The sequence below is a fragment of the Sorghum bicolor genome, chromosome 3, assembly GCF_000003195.3.
Source record: "Sorghum bicolor cultivar BTx623 chromosome 3, Sorghum_bicolor_NCBIv3, whole genome shotgun sequence".
NCBI lineage: Eukaryota > Viridiplantae > Streptophyta > Magnoliopsida > Poales > Poaceae > Sorghum > Sorghum bicolor.
Genome location: NC_012872.2, coordinates 69,850,814 through 69,872,190, shown reverse-complemented (window position 1 = coordinate 69,872,190; position 21,377 = coordinate 69,850,814). Strand labels below are relative to the sequence as shown.

Here is a 21,377-nt window from a genome sequence, read left to right as displayed (position 1 = left end):
GCTCCAAAAACGTTGTGGGTGGGGCCCATGGATGCCATGCCCGCAACCGCAAGGCGTGAGCACGGGACATAATTTAGGCCTCGTTTAGTTTAAAATTTTTTTGCAAAACAGACACCGTAACACTTTCGTTTGTATTTGACAAATATTATTCAATTATGGACTAACTAGACTCAAAAAATTCATTTCGTCAATTCCGATCAAATTATGCAATTAGTTTTTATTTTCATCTATATTTAATACTCCATCATGCATCTAAAGATTCGATGTGACGGGGAATCAGAAAAAATTTGCAAAATTTTTTGATAACTAAACAAGGCCTAAGATGAAAAAGTTTTTGGATTTTAACACTGTAGTATTTTTGTTTTTATTTGACAAACATTGTCCAATTATGAAGTAACTAAGCGATTTACAGGTAAACTATGCAATTAGATTTTGTTTTTATTTATATTTAATGCTTCATGCATATGCCGCAAGATTCGATGTGACAGAGAATTTTGAAAATTTTTTGATTTTTGAGTGTACTAAACAAGGCCTCAGTCAGTCAGTTAGTCAGTCACCACCGAAGTCAGTCAATGTGATCGTCCACATCCGCTGGAATGGGAAAGCCCTGCTGTCCACCGCACTTAATTCTGCGTCAACCAATCGCGGCGTAGTAAATCACCCTTACGTCCAGTAGGAGATCGCCATGTCACCCAGACCGGCTTCTTGCCGACCGGAAGTCGAGTCGATGGTCTACCGCGACTCGTGTGTGTTCATGGTTAATGGCTACCCAACCATGGACCTGAACCGTGAGGGCGAGCCTGTGCAGAACGGTTGCCTCCAGCGATCGGATCTCGTACGTGTGACTCACGGTCACCTCCCGACCCTGCTCGGCGAGCCGGCCGGCCGGCCGGCTTGGAGACAAGAAAAGCCGAGGCAGCCTGCCTCGAGCCCTCGATGAAGCCGGATCCGTGACAGATCCATACTCCCTCTATACCTTAATGAAAATTGTGTTAGTCAGGATTTAAGTTAAACATTAGAAATATAAATAATTGATAACTTTTAAGTTGCTAAATTTAAAAATATGAAAACTATATGAATAGATTTGTCTTGAAAGTAAAAATATACATATGCTATTTTTCGATAAATATTTGTATAGAAACAAGAAGTCAAAGCTACGCTTTAGACACCATGTCATTGTCCTAAACAACTTTCTTTATTGGTATAAAGAGAGTATACGGTAAAGTATTTGGACTTGAATTGCATCATGTTCACTTGAGTTTATTTGTCAAATTTACTAATCATTTAATAATATTTTTCTCTAACCACAATTCAGCGAATTGTAAGTGTAACTTGTTTTCCGTCTCCGGCATGGTTTATAATAGACATCGAGTCCGTATGTTACGGTCCTCCGGGTAAGGACTATTATATCTACTGTTTTTTAACTCTCCTTTTCCTCCGAGTTAATTTTGCCACATAAAAGTAGAACCACGTTTGACCCGGCATGTTTTTTTTTTTGAAGGCTCTGCAGGGGTTTACACCCCTACAGCATTTTAAAAAGGCCAAAGGCCGGTTCAGATCCAAAAAAAAAAACAAGGGGGGAGGGGGATTCAGGATACAAAAAAGGAATTAAAAAAAAGCAGTTGAAGGACTGCTCTTAACCAAGCTACTAGAGTTCTGCTATCCATAGATCAATGGCAGGGGAGTAACTTCTCTTTGCTCTAAGCAGCAGAAGCTTCATCTCGGACTTGAAGAACTGAGTACAAGACTGCAGAGAGGGATTGATCTGTCTGAAGATTAAATCATTCCTTGCTTTCCAGATGGCCCAAGCCATCAGGATGATGATCTCCATGAAGAAAGGCACTCTCAATTGATCCCTGAAACTTTGGAGGTTTTGATAGTGGTCCAAGGTTAAGTCTATCTGCACCTGAACTGAGCCCCAACATTGTATAGCGAAAGGACATTCCAAGAAAAGGTGAACCAGGGTTTCCTGTACTGCAGAATTGCATAGAACACAGTTAGCGCTTTGGAGATGCATGTTTTTCCTTTGCAATAAATCTCTTGTGCTCAGTCTATCTTTGAGCAACAACCAAAAGAAAACCTTGTGCTTGGCCTGACAAGAGGATGCCCATAGCCATTTGTAAACAGGGTGAATGCTCTGATGCCCATTGAGGTGTTTGTATGTTTTTTTGACTAAAAATTTCCCAGAGTTCCAAATATAGGTCCACTTGTCCTTTTCCTGGCTGAAGTGCTCCTGACTCAGTATTTCTTCTAAATGCAACATCTGAGAATGGGCCTGCTGGGAGAGTGGCAGATAGAACAGGCTGTGAAGAGGGTTTTGAGTCCTTCCAATTACCAGTGTCAACTGCTTGTTCTTTGCAAAGGAGAAGAGTTCTGGAAATCTCTGACTGAGAACCTGATCACCCCATAAATCCATCCAGAGGAAGCAAGATGAACCATCATGTTATGAGCTACTGTTACTTTGACCATAAATCCTTAACAACACTTTGCTAAAAATTAGGCTAAATTACTTGGGGTTGGCTAACTAGTTATCTACCGACTGTTGTAGACTTAGGCTAACAAATTAGCCCATTTATTAGCTCCTTGTTTAATGTAGCACTGATGTGGCCTTGTCAATGTCCATAGCTCGGCAACCAGCAGCAATTGTGAGCAGTCCACACCAATTGATGTCCATAGCTGTTGATCCGTGATGTATTGGAAGATGAGCTAATCTTCTGTTTCAGATAAACCTCTGAATGCAAATGTTCTTGTCAAGGGTGGCTTTGCGCTGTAATTACCTACTCAGCTGGAGAAGTAACCATCCAAAGAATTGCAGATGAGGGGGCACACACTTTCACCACTCAAAGGCCGTGAGTGCTCTGGGGTGCGTGGCCGATCACAGCCTTGTAGATGAGTCCAGTCAGAGCTCAACTGGACAAGTACTTCAGTAAAAGAGCATTCCCAGACGTCTTCCTCTCCGCTGAGATATTGACGGTGGTGGCAAGGCTTCGACAGACGACAGTGCTAACTGGGAGAATCTGGTGCCAGAGCAGGAGTATATGTCTACATTGTGTCATGAACCGAGACCAGCAGCGAGATGGCATGCGAGTGAAGTGCTAGATAGAAGTCAGCCAGGGCGGCATGGAGATTTGCTTTTCTTATCCTACAATTTGAGACTTTGCACATGTTTTGCTTGTGATGGACAGCCTTGCCCTATTATACTGAACCAAGCTGACATACATTATGTGTACTTAGCTTGTCATATGCTTTCAATGATATTGCCTTGAGGCCAAACTTGTAAGCCGGACGCGCCAAAACTTGGAGCTTGAACTTTTGTGTTGCTTTTGAAATATAAAGCAGGGGAAACCTCCTTTTCTAAAAAAAAATTATGTGTACTTTGCACAAAACATGTCCAGACAATTCAGCCTGTAGCACAGATGAGCATAAGCATCATGTTATGCAAAACTTCTATACTAACAAGGCACGCCACATATGTGCTTCTATGTTAAAAAATTTTCAGTTTGATTAAGAGCAGGGGCACTATCTGGAAAACAAAACGTTCCAGTTCAAAATGAATAAAAAAGGAGATAAATTACCTTTGTAATCCATACCCCACATGAGTTTAACAACTACAGGCTTCCCTGACAGGTTGTTCTTGAAAGGTTTTGGGTTAACTGGCACAGTCTGCACAAAATAAGAGTTGATTAGTGAGTACGTGTACCATAAGGTCTTCCTTTATCATAGCTAGAAAACATAAATAACAAGACTAATTTCATTCTTTGGATTTTCGTAGTTCATTATCACCGAAGTCCATTGGTCAACTACATGATAGCTTTCTGTTATCATTTGGAAAGGAAGTCATTTACAACAATCTAGTGCATAAAGAATATCACAAAATATATGGTATGCATGACATGATGCACCCAGTGGCTCAATATTTAATTCAAAATAGACCAATAATACAGCACATATTAAGCATCATGGCAAAGATGTATAAACAGGTCAACATTTTAAATCTCATGATCCAAGTCACCTTGGAAGGAGATCGTGCTGCCATATAATTGTCATCCATTCATCTAGTCAAGCATATTACTGTTAATTTTCTCCTGCACCTTTAGCAATTCAACATATTAACAAGACTGGGATCAGGAAAATACAGTATGTTTACCTAGGAACGGACTGTAAAATCAAAAAAGTCTATGCAGTTTCAACAAACTGACTCCAACTTTAACCAAAGGAGAATCCTTTTCACTGTCCACAAAAGGAGATAGGCAAACTGTTCAATCGACAGATGAAGCAAAGGTTTCTCAGTTCTAATTTTTATTGGCAATGCAGAAACTGACAAACAACGTCATATCACCGGGCACCGTATTTTATCCATTTCAACAATAATTTAATTTGGACTACCTGAACCTGCTAAAGAGGTACACAGGAATATAACCAACACCTTCAACAAAAAGGACCCATTGTTGACTGTAAAGCCAATATTGAGATTTGTTTAAGTTATAACCTCTCTTCAAGTAAGGTGTGCAAAAATGAAAAACACATGACATATCAATTCCATATGGTGCCATAGTTGAAGTGGACATGAAAAAATAACTATGTGGAGGTAAACACAAAGTTGTTCTCAGTTCTCACACCTGTGTTGTGGTAAGCAAGGCCACATATAGAGAAATTTTTGCTCCAAGAAGATACATCAGTCTTTAAATTTTTGGTCTGCTGACTGAACCGTTTTTTAGGGAAATCTGTTGAGCGAACATCAAAATATCACAAAAATTATTAGCTGGTGCAGAATGAACATGGCAGCAATAGTCTAGTTTGGCCATTTGGGCAAGAGCAGCATGACACAACTATATTATTTGCATATATCACTCAGAGATAAGCTGCTGCAACCATTCACACACTGAAAAAGCTGAACATGTGATACATATAAGCCGGAGAATAACCATTAAATAGATACAGACTGTATATAGTGATGATTAAACTACCATCAGCCAGGTTTTTAATGAACAAAATTAGTGATGAGAATGACACACCTTTCATTTTTCAGGCTCTTCAGCAAGCTGCTGGAAAATTCCCTACTGTCAACCCCTTTCTGAAAGAAGAGATTCACGCTTTCTTTAGGTACAAACACCAAAAGGAAGAGATGGAGCAATCACATAATTTTAAAACAGTAACAGAAATGTTGCGAGTTCCTTAGAAAGAATTATCCTCTCCATGTATTATTCAGAAACATAGACAACACTTAGATATCGTTTGCAATAAATGGTGCGCTGATAAGTTCTGAGACAAAAGTACATTTGGAGGAAACAATGCCCACTAGCAGAAGAAATTCAGCCCCAAATTACATCAAAGAAGTCCAAAATCATATATACGCCAAGCCCTGAATCGCACCAGTATAGGTAGAAAAATTGAGATGGACATACCTTACTGCAGCCTTCAGTACCTCACATTCGTGGCGCAGTAACTCGTTGTGGAAGCGATCCCGCTTGGTAAGGAATGGCGACTCCCGTCGCTTTGCGGCCGGTGACGAACCGCTGACCGCTGAGCCCCCTCACCCCGAGCCGTGCGTGCTCCTGCTCTTTGCTACCGCCGCCGCTCCTCGCCGTCTCCGCGCTGCCAACACCGCAACCCGCCGCCTCCTATCCATGTATAACTCGCTGCGGCAGCCAAGCCTCAAGTTCAGAAGCGGTCTCTTGTTTTTTTTTTTTTCCTTCCCGAAAAAAAATTCACTTCCTGACTTTCCTCTCTCCCCTCGATAATAAATACTACAAATCCTCCCCTCCGGCTCTCCTCTCCCTCCAATTCTATCGAATCATCTCCACCTGCGTATCCCGCCTCTAACCGCCTCCTTCTCCCCTCCCCTCCCGGCCTCCCCTCCTCCTCATCTCGCTCGCCCAAGAATGAGCGCTGTGGACGAAATGAAACAAGCCTTGCTTAGCCCACTTCTTCAGCCCGGCGAGAGCAAGCCGCCTGACGAGGACGATTTCCTGGACGAGCAGAAGGCCGAGCAGCCCGATGAGCCCGAGGACTCGGAGAAGCAGAAGCAGCTGCTCGACGCCGCGGCCGAGAATGGGCGCAACGCCGTGAACGGAAACAAGAACGGCGGGAGCTCTCTTTCCGACGAGGACGACTACTCGGAGGAGGAGGAGCCCGACGATTCGGAGGAGCCCGAGCACGCCGACGATTCGGAGGAGCACGAGCACGCCGACGATTCGGAGGACCAGAAGCCCGAACACGCCGCGGCCGACGACAAGAGCGGCGGGAAGCGGGCTGCTCCTTGCTCGAGGCCAATCATCTCCGGTGCTTCCCACGTCGACGAGAGGACCAAGAACCGCGACCTGCAGATCGACAACCTTAGAGAGGACTCGCGCAGGTTCGCGGACTATGCGGCGGGCACATCGATGGCCTCCGAGGCCGTCTCCTTCCTGAGAGCCGTCGAGGAGTTCAGCACCGGAAAGCAGAGAACAAAGAAGAAGATTATGGAGACGGAGCTGAGCAAGAATGGACGATTCCTATGCGCTGCAGCGGGCCGGGCTCCTCCTTCCGAGGCCGGTGTCGCAGCTGTCGCAGTCAAGATCACGGGAGATTCCCTCGACATCCTGTTGTCTTCAGAGGACCGGGCCTCCACACCCTGCGCCTTCTTGCGGCCGTGGCTAGACCGACTCCGGGCAGCTACGTCGGGACCGGAGCCGACTCTTCCCCTCCATCGCGAGCGACAGGTATGCTTTGCGTTTTGTTTCTTTGTACAGTCGTGAGTCTGTTGTCCCAATGCATCAAGAAACTTGGTACTCGAGTTGCTTTGCAGTACGCATTTCATCAGTTCTTTGAGTATTGCAGTGCGGTGCGGTCCGGCAGTCCCGCTGCACGAGTAGTATTGCATTACTGTTGAGTTGAGACGGTCCTACTGCTTCCCAACCAGTATATACTGTTTGTGTATGTACTGCTGCTGCAATGTTGCCAAACCACAAATAGGACTTGTTTAGTTCACCCCAAGATATAAAAACTTTTCAAGATTCTCTCTCGCACCGAATCTTGCGGCATATGTATAAAACATTAAATATAGATGAAAACAAAAACTAATTGTATAGTTTGTTTGTAAATCATGAGACAAATCTTTTAAGTCTAGTTACTCCATAATTAGATAATGTTTGTCAAATAAAAACGAAAGTGCTACGGTGTTAAAATTCAAAACCTTTTTGAAACAGGGCCAGTTTCATACAACTGACAAACGTTGCAGTACAATTTCATGCATAGTATACTTTGACTCTTCGAAAATGAGAATGGGCATGTTATTGTGTTGGTACTACTGTTTCCATTCACTTACACTTTTGTGTGCACAACAAAAATGTAGGAGAAGGAAACTGAAAAGCGGCAGGCGCTGTTTGGGGTAGCTCTGGCCGTTCTGCTTGCACTGCTAACAACTGCAGCCGGTGTACATGTGTTTCCTTCGGCATTAGGACCATGGATAGCAATAATCGGCGCTCTGTTCTGGATAGCGATCAGCTGCGGACTTGTCCTGGACCTGTACGGCAACACAAAGTTGGAGTTTCAGATCGCAGCTTGCCTCAGCCGCCTGGGCATTGGTGGGTGTCACAATACTATTCTGCCTCTTCATCTTCGGAGCATTCTTCCCCTCCGCGACGATCACCATGTGGGTTCTGGTAGGCTTGGCGCTGGCCTTGCACGCTCTCTTATGCGTCCTGGTATGTTTCCCTTCACGTCTCCGTCTTTATTTTTTTTATATATTTCACGAAAGTGAAGAATTCTGGATTGATCGCTAATTTCGTACGGTAAATATTTTGGACTGTGTGTGATTACAGAGCCGGACGCAAGCGCGAGGTGACGACCAGGCCTCCACCAGCTAGGCGCCGGCGAAGCTAAACAAGCAAGCAGAAGGCGAGCAACACCTGCAGCTGCACTGCAGGCGCAGTTTACAACTCTAGGCCACCTAGAGCTGTACGTACACATCATTCACCGTGAATATGTGCTAGTATAAGTACTCGTACGTGCATCTGTGGGTACGCTGCTTGATTACTCTCCGGTCAGTTTTGCAAATACCTGTACTTATATTAGTTGGAGCCCCTTTGGATTTTCTTCCTCCCCCCTATAATTGGCGTCTCCACTGCTCCTTTCTCCGAGCGCATTGGGCTTGCCTTGGCTCGCCCAAATCAGCGGCATCCGAATGGACCGTGGCCTTGCATCGTAGGCTCCAGTCCACTTTTTGTTTCGCATGGAAGGAAGAGAGCCCAAGACACGACAGTAGTGGTTCCCATGGCAGGAGGAAGGGCCCAATAGCCCAAGACGACACTCTGCCGCCAGTGCTGTTTGACAACTGCTGCGACGAAGACAGCACTGACGGCAGAGTGTCGTCTTGTTTAGTTCTAATGCAGAGTCCTATCCTATACAATCAATTGAGTTTGAATTTACTTCTAACTTGACCCCTACCATCAGTACGACTCTCATATTACGGCCTTGTTTAGTTCCAAAAAATTTTAGAAAATCGATACGGTAGCACTTTCGTTTGTATTTGACAAATATTGTCTAATCATGGACTAACTAGGCTCAAAAGATTTGTCTCGTCAATTCCGACCAAACTGTGCAATTAGTTTTAATTTTCGTCTATATTTAATACTCTATGCATGTATCTAAAGATTCGATATGACGAGAAAATCTGAAAAACAATGTTCAGGGGAACAAGGCCTATGCAAGTATATGACCCAAATCATAGAATGGGTGTGGTGTTTGGGTCTTCATTGTTGGAGACAGTCTTAGCCACCAACAATGCGTTTCGCCCGAAAAAGCCAAAAAGGAGCAGTGAAGCCGCCGTATTTTTTAATATTAAAAAAGACCTAGGAGCAGTGGATCAAAACGAACGGCCCCCTCCAGCGGCCAGTATTTTGCTGCTGGGTGTGGGCGTTTCCGAATTTTCTTCCGTGGTCGGGCCGAATTGGATGGACTCATCGTCCCGATTCCGATTTATTTTTTAATATAACCGTCCTACATGTATACTACGAGTACACTTATATAAATAATAAAAAGGCCGCTGGAGGGGGCCGTTCGTCGAGTCCATTGTCGTCTTGGACTCAAAACTAACCACCATGGGGATCAGCCTTCCAGGAGGTCCGCCATGGGGGATGCGCTCGTCATCAACCTCATGATGAACGGCAACGTTGGGTACTCACGCTCACGGTCACGGGGAGGCGGCGACGGCGACGACGAGGAGCCAACACCTAGGAGCGGATCCATTAGCCCGGCCCGGAAGCTCTTCGCGAGGGTACGTAATTCATTCACTCAGTTTCCCGTTTTCTTTTTTTAGATCTTATTAGGATGTTATAGTATTACTTCTTCCGTCCTAAAAAAAATATGTACATCACAGTTCCTGACGAGTCAAAAATTCTTAACTTTAACTAAATATAAATAAAATTATATTGATGTTTATGATGTGTAATGGGTATAATAATTATATTAGTTATCAAATTTATATACAATACTTTGACGTTTTCATTAGTCTTTACTTACACATTTGGGCTTCTTTTTTTTTTAATTATTCTTTTGCAGGCCTTCGGAGTTGTGTTTGGCATTGCGATGGCTATTTTTACCATTGTGGCGAAAGAAGAAGATTCAAACTTCGTCATGAAGGGAATATGTTTGACTGCAAGTCTAGTCGTGGCATTGTTCCCATTTGTTCTAACACAAGATGATGCCTAATAAGTCTTTTATGTTTCACGTATAGATATTCTGAAGGAAGAAAAGGCTCATGAAACCGGCTGTGTGGATGATTGGATTGTGAAAAAGCTAGTGTCCAAAAATTACTGGCTATTTGGTTTTGCTTGTTTCAAATTATAGCTCATTTTGACTTTGTCCTAGGTCAATTTTCTCTAGCAAATGTATCAGTGGCGGACCCAGAAACGGACCAAGAGGGGAGGCTAAATAACATAGGCTAATTTTTTTTCTTGCTCAATGCAGTACACTAATAGATATAGCTAAGATTGATAATTCAATATTGATTCAAAGTGTTCAAAGGCAAAGATTCGTAGAATAAGCATAGAAAAATACCAAATATATAAAATCTTTTACAAAAAAGAAAACTTAAGGCCTTGTTTGGATGTAGTCGTATTCACATCAATCCACATGTGTTGAGGTGGATTGGAGTGGAACTTAAACTAAATTCCACTCCAATCCACACCAACACACATGGATTGAAGTAAATACGACAACATCCAAACAAGGCCTAAAAGATTTTTAAGTCCAAGAGGGGGGCTGCAGCCCCCCCCCCCTTGGGTCCGCCAATGAATGTATCTATGTGTCGTAACGGAATCCGAGACATATAGAAATTGAACTCCACATCATTACTATGAGCGCGAGCCGTGAGTCAGAGGCATACGAGACACAGAGGGCATGATGTAATACGTAATGGAATCAGGCCCTGTATGGCTGTATCCATCATTCGCTAGACCCAGGCTGTTATAACTCGTATGAGTATATAAGTAAGTCTGGATCAAGTAAAAGAGTACGTATAAGTTTTACGGTCACAATATTTAGGTCTTGTTTAGTTCCTTCCTGAAATTTTTTCACAACACTGTAGCACTTTTGTTTGTTTGTGGTAATTATTGTCCAATCATGAACTAACTAGGCTTAAAAGATTCGTCTCGTAAATTTCAACCAAACTGTGCAATTAGTTTTTATTTTTGTTTATATTTAATACTCCATGCATGTATCTAAAGATTCGATGTGACGGTGAATCTTGAAAAGTTTTTGGATTTTAGGTGGAAGTAAACAAGGCCTTAGGGGGAGGTGGACGAAAAAAATATGACAGAGTTTTGGCTCTTTAATTAATTACTAGCATTGCCCATACATTGCAACGGGTTAATAGAAAAAATATATTAATTTTTATTTTGACTTAAGATTTAGGTGTAAAAGAAATAATTGTTTATGTCAAAAGAACAAAATTTGTTTAGTGTTTGAACACCCATGGTTAGTTGTGGTTCGTTTCCACCTTGTCGACCTCCTCAAACACCGCTACTATCTCCTCTAGATTGTCCATGCCCTGCATGACGTACTTCCTTCGTACCTTCTAAAATGTGCACTCCCAGCATTGCCACAACATTGTTGCTTTCAGTAATGCATGATGCATGACAAGGTGCAGTGTGGATGTTGGCCCCAAGAGGATATTTCACATATAGCAGAAACACTAAGCTTGTAGAGATTGGAGCCCCAGTTGCTAAGCTTGGCTCTACATCACCGCTCCCTGGCATCACACTCAGTGAACACCACACGGTAGTCACCTTGCCGCCGTGGCCTTCGAGCCATGAAATCTTGCCTTTCCTACCAATGCATGTCTCTGATGCAGATGCAATGAGGCGACTCGATTTGTGTGTTGGTGGCAAGACCAAGCATAGGGCCGAGCTATGTAGATACTCAAGTTTTGTAAGTAACTAATGTGGCATTGGTGTTCCTCCTGTACAAGTATTAAGCCCGGTTACATCACTATTTGCAGGGACATAGACTTATCACCTGTGGTGCTGTGGCCTCAAGTGATTTGTGCTCCTTGTATTTCATTTGGATCGTTTTCTTTTAAACTTTTACTCATAGATTCTACACATCAATAGAAGGTCACCATAAAAATTTCACTGCAAAAAGAACTAAGTAAACATCCACTATCAGTTTATGAAAGAAAACATAGACATTAATTACGTCAAAATTTTTATTCTAAAGTGTAGACCTAGTCTATGAAAGAAAACATAGACATTAACTACGTCAAAATTTTTATTCTAAAGTGTAGACCTAGTCAAGAGTTCAAAAAAATAGTTTTCTTTTTTCTATTTCTATAATATTCCACATCATTTACAATTTTGCTATTTTTTGCCATAAAAAAATAAGAAAAGGTGCCAGGCTATGGTTCGGCACAGTCCACTGGCGCAAAAGTCTCACTGTGTAGATATGCTCATGTGGAGTCTTTGAAAAAACATAGTAAATCACAGAAAAATTATAAATTAGAAAATCTAATTCTGGACTCCACATCAACATACTATAGTATATGTTCACTATGTAGATATGCTCATATGGAGTCTAACAAAATTAAATTTTCTATTTTACGGTTTTTTTTGCAATTTACTATGATTTTTCAAAGATTTAGCCAAAATAAAATAAAAAAGACAAAACCTTCATAGCAAAAACTTTGTGCCAAAGCATACCATATTACATGTTCATTGTGTAGATCTATTCACTTGGAGTCCAATAAAATTAGATTTTTTTATTTAATGTTTTTTCTATGATTTATGATTTTTCAAAAAAATTAGTCAAAATAAATAAAAAAAGAAAAAGATAAAAACCAATGTCACTGTAGCAAAACCACCGTTCGCTATAGCAAAACCACCTTCAAAACTGCTCCAAGAAGGTAAAATGCATGGTTTGAAAAGTTAAGAAAGATGGCTTGTCCAGTTTTGGAGTTGAGGATGAAAATGCGGATTATCCTAAAAGTTAGGGGAGCAAACTTAGACTTTTTCCTTTTTTATGAGGGGAACATAGCCCAGTAACCTGTGTGTTGAACCGTTGACAGCCCATTTCAATCAGAGAACATGGCCCAAGCAAGAGTCCACGAACGAAGAGTTCCTTCCCTCTCTTTGATGCAGTTGCAGATAATTTTGGATGCCATTCTATGGCTCCAATTTCTCTGACTTCTCCCTGAGCTCTGCGGCCTCCCCAACTGCGGCCGGCCGGAACTGGACAGGCACCGGGCACCGGGCAACAGCGGGACTGCGGGAGTCACCTCCATGGCCTCGGCTGCAACCCTCCCCAGGCTTCAGTTGAGGCCAAGATGCAACAGCTACTTCCAGGTCCGTCCCATTCCTGCACTCCCTCTCCTCTCCTGAAAGCTCAGCTCATCAGTTGCCCTGTTGATTCGTTCCAATACCCTCAACCCTCAGGTGACTGATCAAGTTCATGCGCACATCAAAACTGCGGTGCCTGCAAGTGCCCAACGCATATCCACGGGTAAACAAACTGGACGCTGCCCCTTTGTTGCCTGTCATCTTCAGATTTTCAGTCTTCAGTTTCCATGTTTGGCTTCACAGGTTGCTTGTTTCAGATGGAGGAAGAAGAAGATGGAGGCACACATTCCTGCCGGTGTCTGCGGTTGGTACAGGTGAATTGCGAGCTCTTCAACTATGTCCAACAGTTCTGCTCGCTTCCATGATGTTCAGAGACTGCTATGCTGCCCTTCTGTTCAGAGTTTCAGATATTGCTAACGTGTTCAGGAAATGCGTGCAGGTCGGGGCTCATCGGTCACTGAGGCAGATAGGAAGAGTGACTTGTCTCTGGAGAACGTCAAGACGTCCATCGTCTCCCGAGACGACGAAAAGATCAATGTGAGCTCGCCAACTCAGCTGAGGCATGTTAAAGCCGTCTAGATGTGCAGACTGAATCTTTTCTGCATACAGGTACGAGTGCAGTTGCCTGGAAAGGCGACACAAAAGGTGTTTGATGAGGCTCTGACGATCTTGGCTCGCGATGCACCGCCAGTTCCTGGTTTTAGGAAGTCCAAAGGAGGTACTGATCATCATAAGTACTGTACATCGTAATCTCTCTCTCTCTCTCTCTTCTTAATGTCACATTCTTTCTTGCTTCACATTGGCACTCACCGTTTCTTACAAGACATATTTTAGTATTTGTTTGCCTCAAGTAATTCACACTTCTAACTGTGTTGCGTCCTCTGCATGGACATTTGTTGGATGTTCGAAGGGAAAACATCAAATGTAAGTGCACATGAACCTTTTCTTTTCGATCAATAAGTGCCCATGAACCTTGTAATTGCACGGCTCCTTTTCATTCACTTCAAGCTTCACCAATGCAAACTATTCAAGGCCGTTTTGTAACCTTCCAAGGCATGTTCTATTAGTATGTGCTGTCCTTTTCCTAAAGGAAAAAAAAAACACTCGGTTTGATCAATCATCACGCAGCTGTTAGCAACTAACTACTAGATTTCAACCAAAAGTGTCGGCCAATAATTAGTGCAATGTTAAGGTTGCACTGCACAATCCTGCTGTCTGTACTTTGTACTCCTTCAGAACCAACTGAGCACAGATTATGATGTTGCTGTCCTTCAGATACCCAGCAGCATCCTGCTGCAGATGCTTGGCAAAAGCCGGGTCACCAAGTTCGTTCTTCAGGAAATACTGACCATCACCATTGAAGAATTTATCAAGAAGGTGAATGCCAAATCAGATAACACTTGGCAACAATTTTCATTGTGTACGGTTGGTAGCCTGGTAGGTATGACACTGACTTGCTACTGAATCAGGAAAACCTGAAGGTGAAACCTGAGATCAAGACAACCCAGTCCGAAGGCGAAATGGAGTCGGCATTCGCGCCAGGTTCAGCATTTGGGTTCAATGTTATCCTTGAGCTTGAGAAATCTGACTCTGACGAGGATTCAGATTCAGAGGAGAAACCTCACTCTGAGGAGGATTCAGAGGAGAAACCTGACTCTGATGACGATTTAAAGGAGAAAAAATCTGGCTCCTCAGAGTAGAAAGAAATGCCCATCCCTGCATACATTTATCAGTCTTCTTCATGTGCCATCCCTTATGAATGAATGTACTAAATGGAAAGTCGTTGCAACTGTTTTGAATTGCTAGTTGCAACTGAAACATTTCTGAAGATATGAGTAGCCGACTAGTCGCTCTGAACATGAACACACACAGCGAACATAAAACGCTTCAGAACCTGTTCCATGCCATGCCTACAATGATAGCATTAGAGCTTCAGCTTCCAGCACACTGCAACAAAATCTTATCCACTTTGTCTGGAGCATCATCCGTTGACACCTTGGCTTCCAACTACCAGATCAATCATTCCGGGTGCTCCCCACCTCCCAAGGTTCACACTCCCCCACATCGCCAGTGACCTACCAACTGCACATATTATTCCTTCATTTTTTTTCAGAGAAACCCTGCCTAGACATTTGCACTTCTGATTCCATGGCCCGTGAGAATTCCCTATCATGACAGTATTTTGCAACTTCCTAACATTATTATTCCAGTGCTGAAATGTTCCCGTCATGGATAGTAGCCACGTCATTATACCAGAAAGAAGTCATTATTTCATCAGGAAAGATGATTGGACTCAGGACCTGGGATGATTTGGTCTAGCACCTTATTCTCCATATTCCTATCACGCTTCCAATATTTTTCTAATGATGAATGGATACACATTGACACCTTGAATGCTTAACTCCCAACCAACAGGATTGCTAGATCACAAGTAGTTGCTACTTGCTGCTATAATTTTTCAAAATATAATCCATGTCATGTAGCATCTTTCCTTTTTGGTCTGAGCTTGGCTTAGAGCCATACCAGCCCAGCTGTCAGGAATCTTATATAGGAGTAGTACAATTTGTGAAGCATTGTGAATGCAGACTGCCAGACACTTTGCTTATTGGAGAATGGTTTTTAGCATACATTGGGTTCTCAACCCCCTAATATGTACGTCCTTCTTCTTGTTTATATCATTTATTTTGGCAAAGAATTAAGTTGCTGATTTGGCAGCCAAATTAGCCAGAGCAGATTAGGTACCACCTTATTATCTGTCATCATTGGTTTAGACGAATGAATATACAAGTGGCTGCATTATTCCTAAAAACGAAACAAAAGAGCGGGTTCTGGACCAGAAATATCTGCACACAAATGTGACATACAAGCTGGCTTAGAATTAATGATAACGGTGTTTAGTTGCAGAGGGTGACCGGTCACAGTCCAAAAAGGTACAGCAACCTCTCGTTGAAATCGAACGCAATGGTGGTTTAACCACCCAAGTACACACATCAAATCTTGCCTCCACAAAAGTTAAGGCTTCCGTAGAAGAGGCAGGCACCATATGACTATGATGATTAATGCATTAGATACTACTAGATAATGCGTAGACTTTTTACATTTTCCAGGTGTTGATTCTTTTTCCAAAATATTATAGTTTGGTGTTTCCCTTCTAAATTAGTTCAATATCTGTAGCTTCAAATGTAATTACTTTTAAAATTCTTTTAAAGAAGAAAAGAGAGCTCCAAACGTGGTTAAAATTCAAAAGCGATTCATTTTGTACGATATAACCGCATGTTTCCACGTCAAAAGGTAGCCCAGACTGTACGCTCTTATTCGTTGCTGTACCTGTTGCGCAACAGTATAAGTCTTAAGCACCATAATAGTGATGGACATTTTGGTTAGCAAAGCGAGTACACCTGTATTGCTTCATGGATCTAGCTACCGTAATTCATAATCATTTGTACCGTATACTTACAATCTAAAATTCTCCATCTTTCAATAAAAAGCCCAATTTCAATATAAAAAAGAATGCTTGCTCTTTTCAAGTTTACTTGTGCACTTGGGCTCTCATGTCTGATTTTGCTCGGATTTTGTTGAATAGAACTCTCCAGGGCATGCAATTTTCCCAAGACTCTAACCAAGCATGTCCTCTTACATGCAACACAAAAGGGCAGGAAACCATCACACACACACACACAAGTGCAGAACTAACTGTACCATCATGACATGGGAAGAACAAAACAAAAGGGGTTTTAATCCCAGCCCTGCCTAGTGCCTGCCCATAGTTAACAAAGTCACCTAGGGCCTTCAGACAAAAGGGAACGGGAAGTTTGCAATAAAATTTCTCACAAGATTCAGAGAGAGAGAGAGAGAGAGAGATGTTTCAATGTTTCACACTTTCACTTCAGGAAAAAATAAGAAAAAAAATCAGAAGTAAAGGAAAAGACTTTTCAGTATCAGCGTGTCAGTATCAACTCATCCTCCACTAGCACTCTAGCAGGAGTGGAAGCTATCCATTGCCCACTAACCCACAAACCCAATCACTCACCCATCATTGGACCCCATAAATAAACAAACAAACTGCAAGGCTTGGAGCCTTGGAGCGAGAAAGAAATGCAGAAATTGATAAAATAGCACGGAGTATTAAGATAATAGAAAAGGTAAAGGCTACCTCATTTTTGTATTTGTTCTCCGCTCTTCCCTCTTCTTGTTCTTGGAGTTGGTGGCGTCCGCGGAGCTAAAAAGCCCCCGCCTTTTGGCTCGTTCTCAGACTTTACCACCTGCTCCAAGAAAGCTTCTTGGAGATGGCGCGCACCGAGAAACTCGCCGGCGATGGCTGCTCCGGCGGCGAAGGCCAAGTGGAGGTGGAGGTCGGCATGGGGGTGGATGGGAAGGGGGTCATAGAGTGCCGTATATGCCAGGAGGAGGGGGAGGAGGCCGCTATGGACTCGCCCTGCGCCTGCACTGGCACACTCAAGGTGAGCGCTCTCCTCGGTTTCTCTCTCTCCCTCCTTCCCTATCGTCTCCCTCTGAACTTTGCCTGGATGTTTGAGGAGCCGAGGTGAGTCAAAGTGTAGTGGTTGGTAAATTTGGAGTAGAATAGTGATTATTTGGGAGCTGCACAGATTTCAAGATGCAATTTCTGTGCTTCTGAAGTTCTGTTTACCCTTTCTTCTGGTCACTGCGTTTGGAAATTTGCTTTTGGCTATGTCGATGTTTATGTTCAACCTGCTTCATTCTTTTCCGTGATTATCTTGCTGTTCTTTATTGTGGAAATCTCTAATAGCTCTAGCCTTGGCACTGTAGGAGCATTAAAGTTCTATTAAGTGATTGTTTTTATCTTCGTCTACCAAGTGAAACAGTGTCAGACTCTGTGTTTCATCGTCTGTTCACTTGGCCTCCGTATTTGCAGGTGCTGTGCCAGGTTTGGGTTTGTCTTAAGGTAAACAGTATCCTTAGGAGTTAGGATTGAATGAGTTCTAGAAAAACCGATTTTGTTGTGGACAGGTCCAATCTCCGAATTTTCAGTCGATAGATAATCCTTATCCTAATATATATACCCCCATTTTCAGTTATCGAATAAACCTTTTTTCCCCTTGACGTTGTTGTACACGTGACTTAGGAGTATCTGTTGGAGAAAATGCTAATTGTGTGTTGACCTATTGGCGTTGGTTGTATGCAGTTTGCCCACAGGAAATGCATACAGAGATGGTGCAACAAGAAAGGCAACATTACATGTGAAATCTGCAACCAGGTGGGTGTTTCTGTTATTCTGCTACAAGACCAAAAGTAGCAAATTTTTTTCTATGTTATAGACTGTGTACCATATCATTTAGATGGTGGTATGCGACTTTGACCTTGCTGAGTTTTCACTCTACTATCGGCTATTTGATTTGCATAGATCTAGTAGCTTTACGAGCATACGTTTCAATGCAACTGCAGTGCAGAAGAAATAAGGAGAAATGGAAAACTCTATATATCTTGTATGTTGCTGTTCTTGTTGAAGTTTTCATATCTGTCTTGTTGCCCCTATGTTCTACAGGTTTACTCCCCGAATTATGTCATCCCTCCACCTAAATGCTGTTCAGATGAAATGGACATGGATCTTAGGTACTTTCTGATACAATTATTTAATCAATCCTTTCTAAATGAAAAACATATTGTGAAAATGGCCTATGTTCTGTGGGGGCAACTTGAACAATGTGATCCTTACCTTTTAATCGCAATTAAGGAAGCACAGTTGTTTTCCCTTAATTTTTCATTAGTAAAGCAGATTTTGGTGCTCCAGTTCCTGCATATCCTTTGAGTGACCCAATGTAGATATTCTGAATGGGTGATTGTTTTTGGTAAACAGGCCAAACTGGGTTGGACGAATCGATCCTCACGATTCCCATTTTCTAGCAATTGCCATTGCAGAGCAGCAGTTGCTGCAAGCTGAATTTGATGATTGTGTATCTGCAAATTCTAGTGGTGTCACATGCTGCCGGACCATTGCTTTAATTGTACGTCAAAGAAGCTCTTTCTTCACAGACTGAATTCTTATTTATGTTTGGTAGTGGAATCTAATATTGGCTTTATTGCAGTTGATGTTCCTTTTGCTTGTACGCCATGTAATTGTCATTGTGAGGGATGTTAGCATGCTACAAGATGCAACGGTGCTGTTCAGTGTGAGTTCAACAAACCTAGATAACATGTCATGCTAATATGATGTGATCTGCTTCTGTTTGAGTTACATATGCTGCATAATGATATGAATGCTGTTGAGTGTTGAAGTGTCATAATGCTTCATTCTGCTACTAAGATGTCATGCTAAGATCATATGATATGTTTATGCTGAAATGGCGTGATGCTGAAAGCTAATTAATGTCTATTACAAAATCGTATACCCCAGTGGTTGCAAAAGAACAACAAATACTTCAAGATAAATTGATGACTGTTTCATTGGCAAGGATGTTCCCTTCTGTTTTTTGAAGTCAGCTTGATTTCGCTTGATTGATTACACTGCATTTGTCATTTGTTGTTCAGTCCATAGTGGGATTGAATTTTTATTTTTCCATGTGTATTATCGATATATGACACTAAACCTTTCCTTTATTTCAGGCAACTCTTCAGTTTGCGGGATTCTTTCTACCTTGTTATGTAATAGCTCGTTCTTGCTATGCTTTGCAGCATCGGAGACGAAGACAGGTATACTTCCTTTCCAACCAGTCCTGACGATACATGAAAAACTTATGACCAGCCTGTTCTGAATCTAGTAAAACCTGCTATTATATTTATCATGTTCAGCATTCTATCAATTTGATCTTTGACGTGAACATCATTTTTTTCTCTGAATTGGTAACTGTAAGCTGTATGCCTCACCCAAAAGTGTTCCAAGATATATAGTGTTTATTAACTACTGCTTGAATCCTGTGCTACTGGGTTGAACCCCAATGGTTTTCATTCAGAATGTCTTCGCTGCTTCTTGCAAGTGAAGTCAGTAGACATATGTACATGTGCAATCTATCCCACGGAGGAGACAGTCCTGACTTGTTATGTTGGCTCTGTCCACAGGTGTAGGGAGACTCACCTGAACCTTAAAGAACACAAAGGCGTACCAATTGAAGCGCCGCCTCGGCGAGAGGATGCATGGAAGCTTGCGAAGTGAGCTTCCCGTTGTTGCTTGGAGTCACCGCAAAGCATTTGGTTTCTCTCCTGAAAACGTAGGCGGTTTAATTAGGTGATTGATGAGTAGCGAGAACAGGCGTTGTGAAGCTCAAGTGTACATACGTTGAGAGAACAAGGCCTTTTGTTTTTACAGCTGGAAGGAAGCAAAATGTAACCTCACACGTTTCTACTGCAAATAAAAGAACGATCTACCATCAGCCTCTGAAGTTTTATGCTTGGGTTGGGATGGCTGGCTTGCAGAGTAGTACAGGGCGGCTGCTGCTGCTGCTGCTGGACAAGTGCGTACAGAGGGAGGTTTCTGAATAGGACAGACGTGGAGTCACGGGTTCAGTGCCGCTCTAATGCTCCCGTTGATTGCTGCGTGCGCTCAGCCGGTCATCCGCGAATACTGCCAACGCCGCCGTGCCCTCCTCGGTGATCGGCGTCGGCTCCTGCCTTCCACTGTTCCACACGCTGACCTCCCGGACTGCTGCCGGCTCCTATTTCATGAATCGCGCGTCCCGTAGTCGGCGTCGTTCGCCAGCTGCCACACTTGCCGACCTCGGCTGATTGAAGATTAGTTCCATCTTTCTCAAGGGACAGGGGTTACCTGCTGCTTTTTGGGACGGGCTGAGACAGGTTCAGTATGCGCCGTCTCGTTCGTTTGGATGATAAGTCATAAAAAGTACTGTTGACTGAGAAAATATAAGTTCAAGCGAACAAAGATGAGAGAGCTCCTCCTAGAAGAACGTGTGAGATCAGCGACGTAGTAACGCTAGCTCGTTCTTCCCTCTGGGCAGCCAATAGAATTTGTCCATTGCAGCCAATAGCACGCCTGGAACCTGAGCAGAGGTGCGGAACCTATTCGTCAAAAATCATGACGCTGACTCCTTAGGTATATTTTTGAAATTAATTTGCCCAGAGGTGCAAATGTAACTTTTTTTCGTTTTCCCAAGAAAAGGTCTAATTTGCACAAAAAAACATGCAATACTAGGCTGGTCGATTCAAAAAAAGAAAACGAAAAAAAACGGCCTGGGCTGGTCGATTCTGAGACGCACTGTTGGGCTTGTGCAGGCCTTGAGCGGTGGTCGCTGATGACTGACTCGGTTCTGTACTTCTCCGTATTTTTGGTTGTGGGATGGGTGGGTTGGAACGTCTCTAATCCATGTTTTGGAGACGGCTCGAACCCTTATTTTGTTTAATTGCAAGAATGGGTTTGCTTTCTTTGTCTGTTTGGTTGAAAGATTCAGATGGGTTGGAGGTAACCGCATCACTCGTGATTTTTTCAACCCAAGCGGAGCGGCTCTATCCTCTACTTTTCGACGGTCCAAACCAACCCGCATATTGGAGGAATATTCTCTTAGGGGTCAACCCACCCAAATCTCCATCCAAACAGCCAGAAAGTGGGTTAAACCCATCCAGATTGGCTCCAATACT

At 42.8% G+C, this 21,377-nt stretch overlaps 3 protein-coding genes and 1 pseudogene across 5 annotated transcripts; 3 read left to right on the top strand and 1 right to left on the bottom strand.

Annotated features, from left to right (window-relative positions):
* On the bottom strand, positions 493 to 4,610 carry LOC110433363. 3 transcript variants are annotated; one of them, XM_021455296.1, is made up of 3 exons: positions 4,013 to 4,610; positions 3,576 to 3,663; positions 493 to 976 (listed from the first exon to the last, which is right to left on the bottom strand). In XM_021455296.1, the coding sequence occupies exons 1-3, from the start codon at positions 4,049 to 4,051 to the stop codon at positions 759 to 761; spliced, it is 345 nt and encodes a 114-aa protein (XP_021310971.1). In that variant the 5' UTR covers positions 4,052 to 4,610; the 3' UTR covers positions 493 to 758. The 3 variants fall into 3 exon arrangements, 1 of the variants encoding a protein (XP_021310971.1); XR_002450764.1 differs by lacking the exon at positions 493 to 976 and adding an exon at positions 1,487 to 3,405 and having other exon boundaries at positions 4,148 to 4,610; XR_002450763.1 differs by lacking the exon at positions 493 to 976 and having other exon boundaries at positions 1,487 to 3,663; positions 4,148 to 4,610.
* On the top strand, positions 5,883 to 8,079 carry LOC110433773. Its single transcript, XM_021456343.1, has 3 exons — positions 5,883 to 6,701; positions 7,334 to 7,685; positions 7,803 to 8,079. Exons 1-3 carry the CDS (start codon positions 5,883 to 5,885, stop codon positions 7,823 to 7,825), a joined length of 1,194 nt encoding a protein of 397 aa, XP_021312018.1. The 3' UTR covers positions 7,826 to 8,079.
* On the top strand, positions 12,616 to 14,695 carry LOC8078666 (annotated as a pseudogene).
* On the top strand, positions 16,216 to 20,158 carry LOC110433485. The gene is made up of 8 exons (XM_021455710.1): positions 16,216 to 16,954; positions 17,065 to 17,272; positions 17,977 to 18,048; positions 18,337 to 18,404; positions 18,649 to 18,796; positions 18,878 to 18,961; positions 19,395 to 19,481; positions 19,848 to 20,158. Exons 2-8 carry the CDS (start codon positions 17,099 to 17,101, stop codon positions 19,851 to 19,853), a joined length of 639 nt encoding a protein of 212 aa, XP_021311385.1. The 5' UTR covers positions 16,216 to 16,954; positions 17,065 to 17,098; the 3' UTR covers positions 19,854 to 20,158.

Bases quoted from the DNA above. Each gene is read 5' to 3' on its own strand.
- LOC110433485 (XM_021455710.1), top strand. From the start codon at position 17,099: ATGGCGCGCACCGAGAAACTCGCCGGCGATGGCTGCTCCGGCGGCGAA. The intron at 18,049-18,336 runs GTGGGTGTTTCT...TATGTTCTACAG, and splicing joins CATGTGAAATCTGCAACCAG to GTTTACTCCCCGAATTATGT. The intron at 18,797-18,877 runs GTACGTCAAAGA...GCTTTATTGCAG, and splicing joins GCCGGACCATTGCTTTAATT to TTGATGTTCCTTTTGCTTGT.
- LOC110433363 (XM_021455296.1), bottom strand. From the start codon at position 4,051: ATGGATGACAATTATATGGCAGCACGATCTCCTTCCAAG. The intron at 3,664-4,012 runs GTGACTTGGATC...TATTTTGTGCAG, and splicing joins CAGCACGATCTCCTTCCAAG to ACTGTGCCAGTTAACCCAAA. The intron at 977-3,575 runs GTAATTTATCTC...ATTTTCATTAAG, and splicing joins GTGGGGTATGGATTACAAAG to GTATAGAGGGAGTATGGATC.
- LOC110433773 (XM_021456343.1), top strand. From the start codon at position 5,883: ATGAGCGCTGTGGACGAAATGAAACAAGCCTTGCTTAGCCCACTTCTT. The intron at 6,702-7,333 runs GTATGCTTTGCG...ACAAAAATGTAG, and splicing joins CCCTCCATCGCGAGCGACAG to GAGAAGGAAACTGAAAAGCG. The intron at 7,686-7,802 runs GTATGTTTCCCT...GTGTGATTACAG, and splicing joins ACGCTCTCTTATGCGTCCTG to AGCCGGACGCAAGCGCGAGG.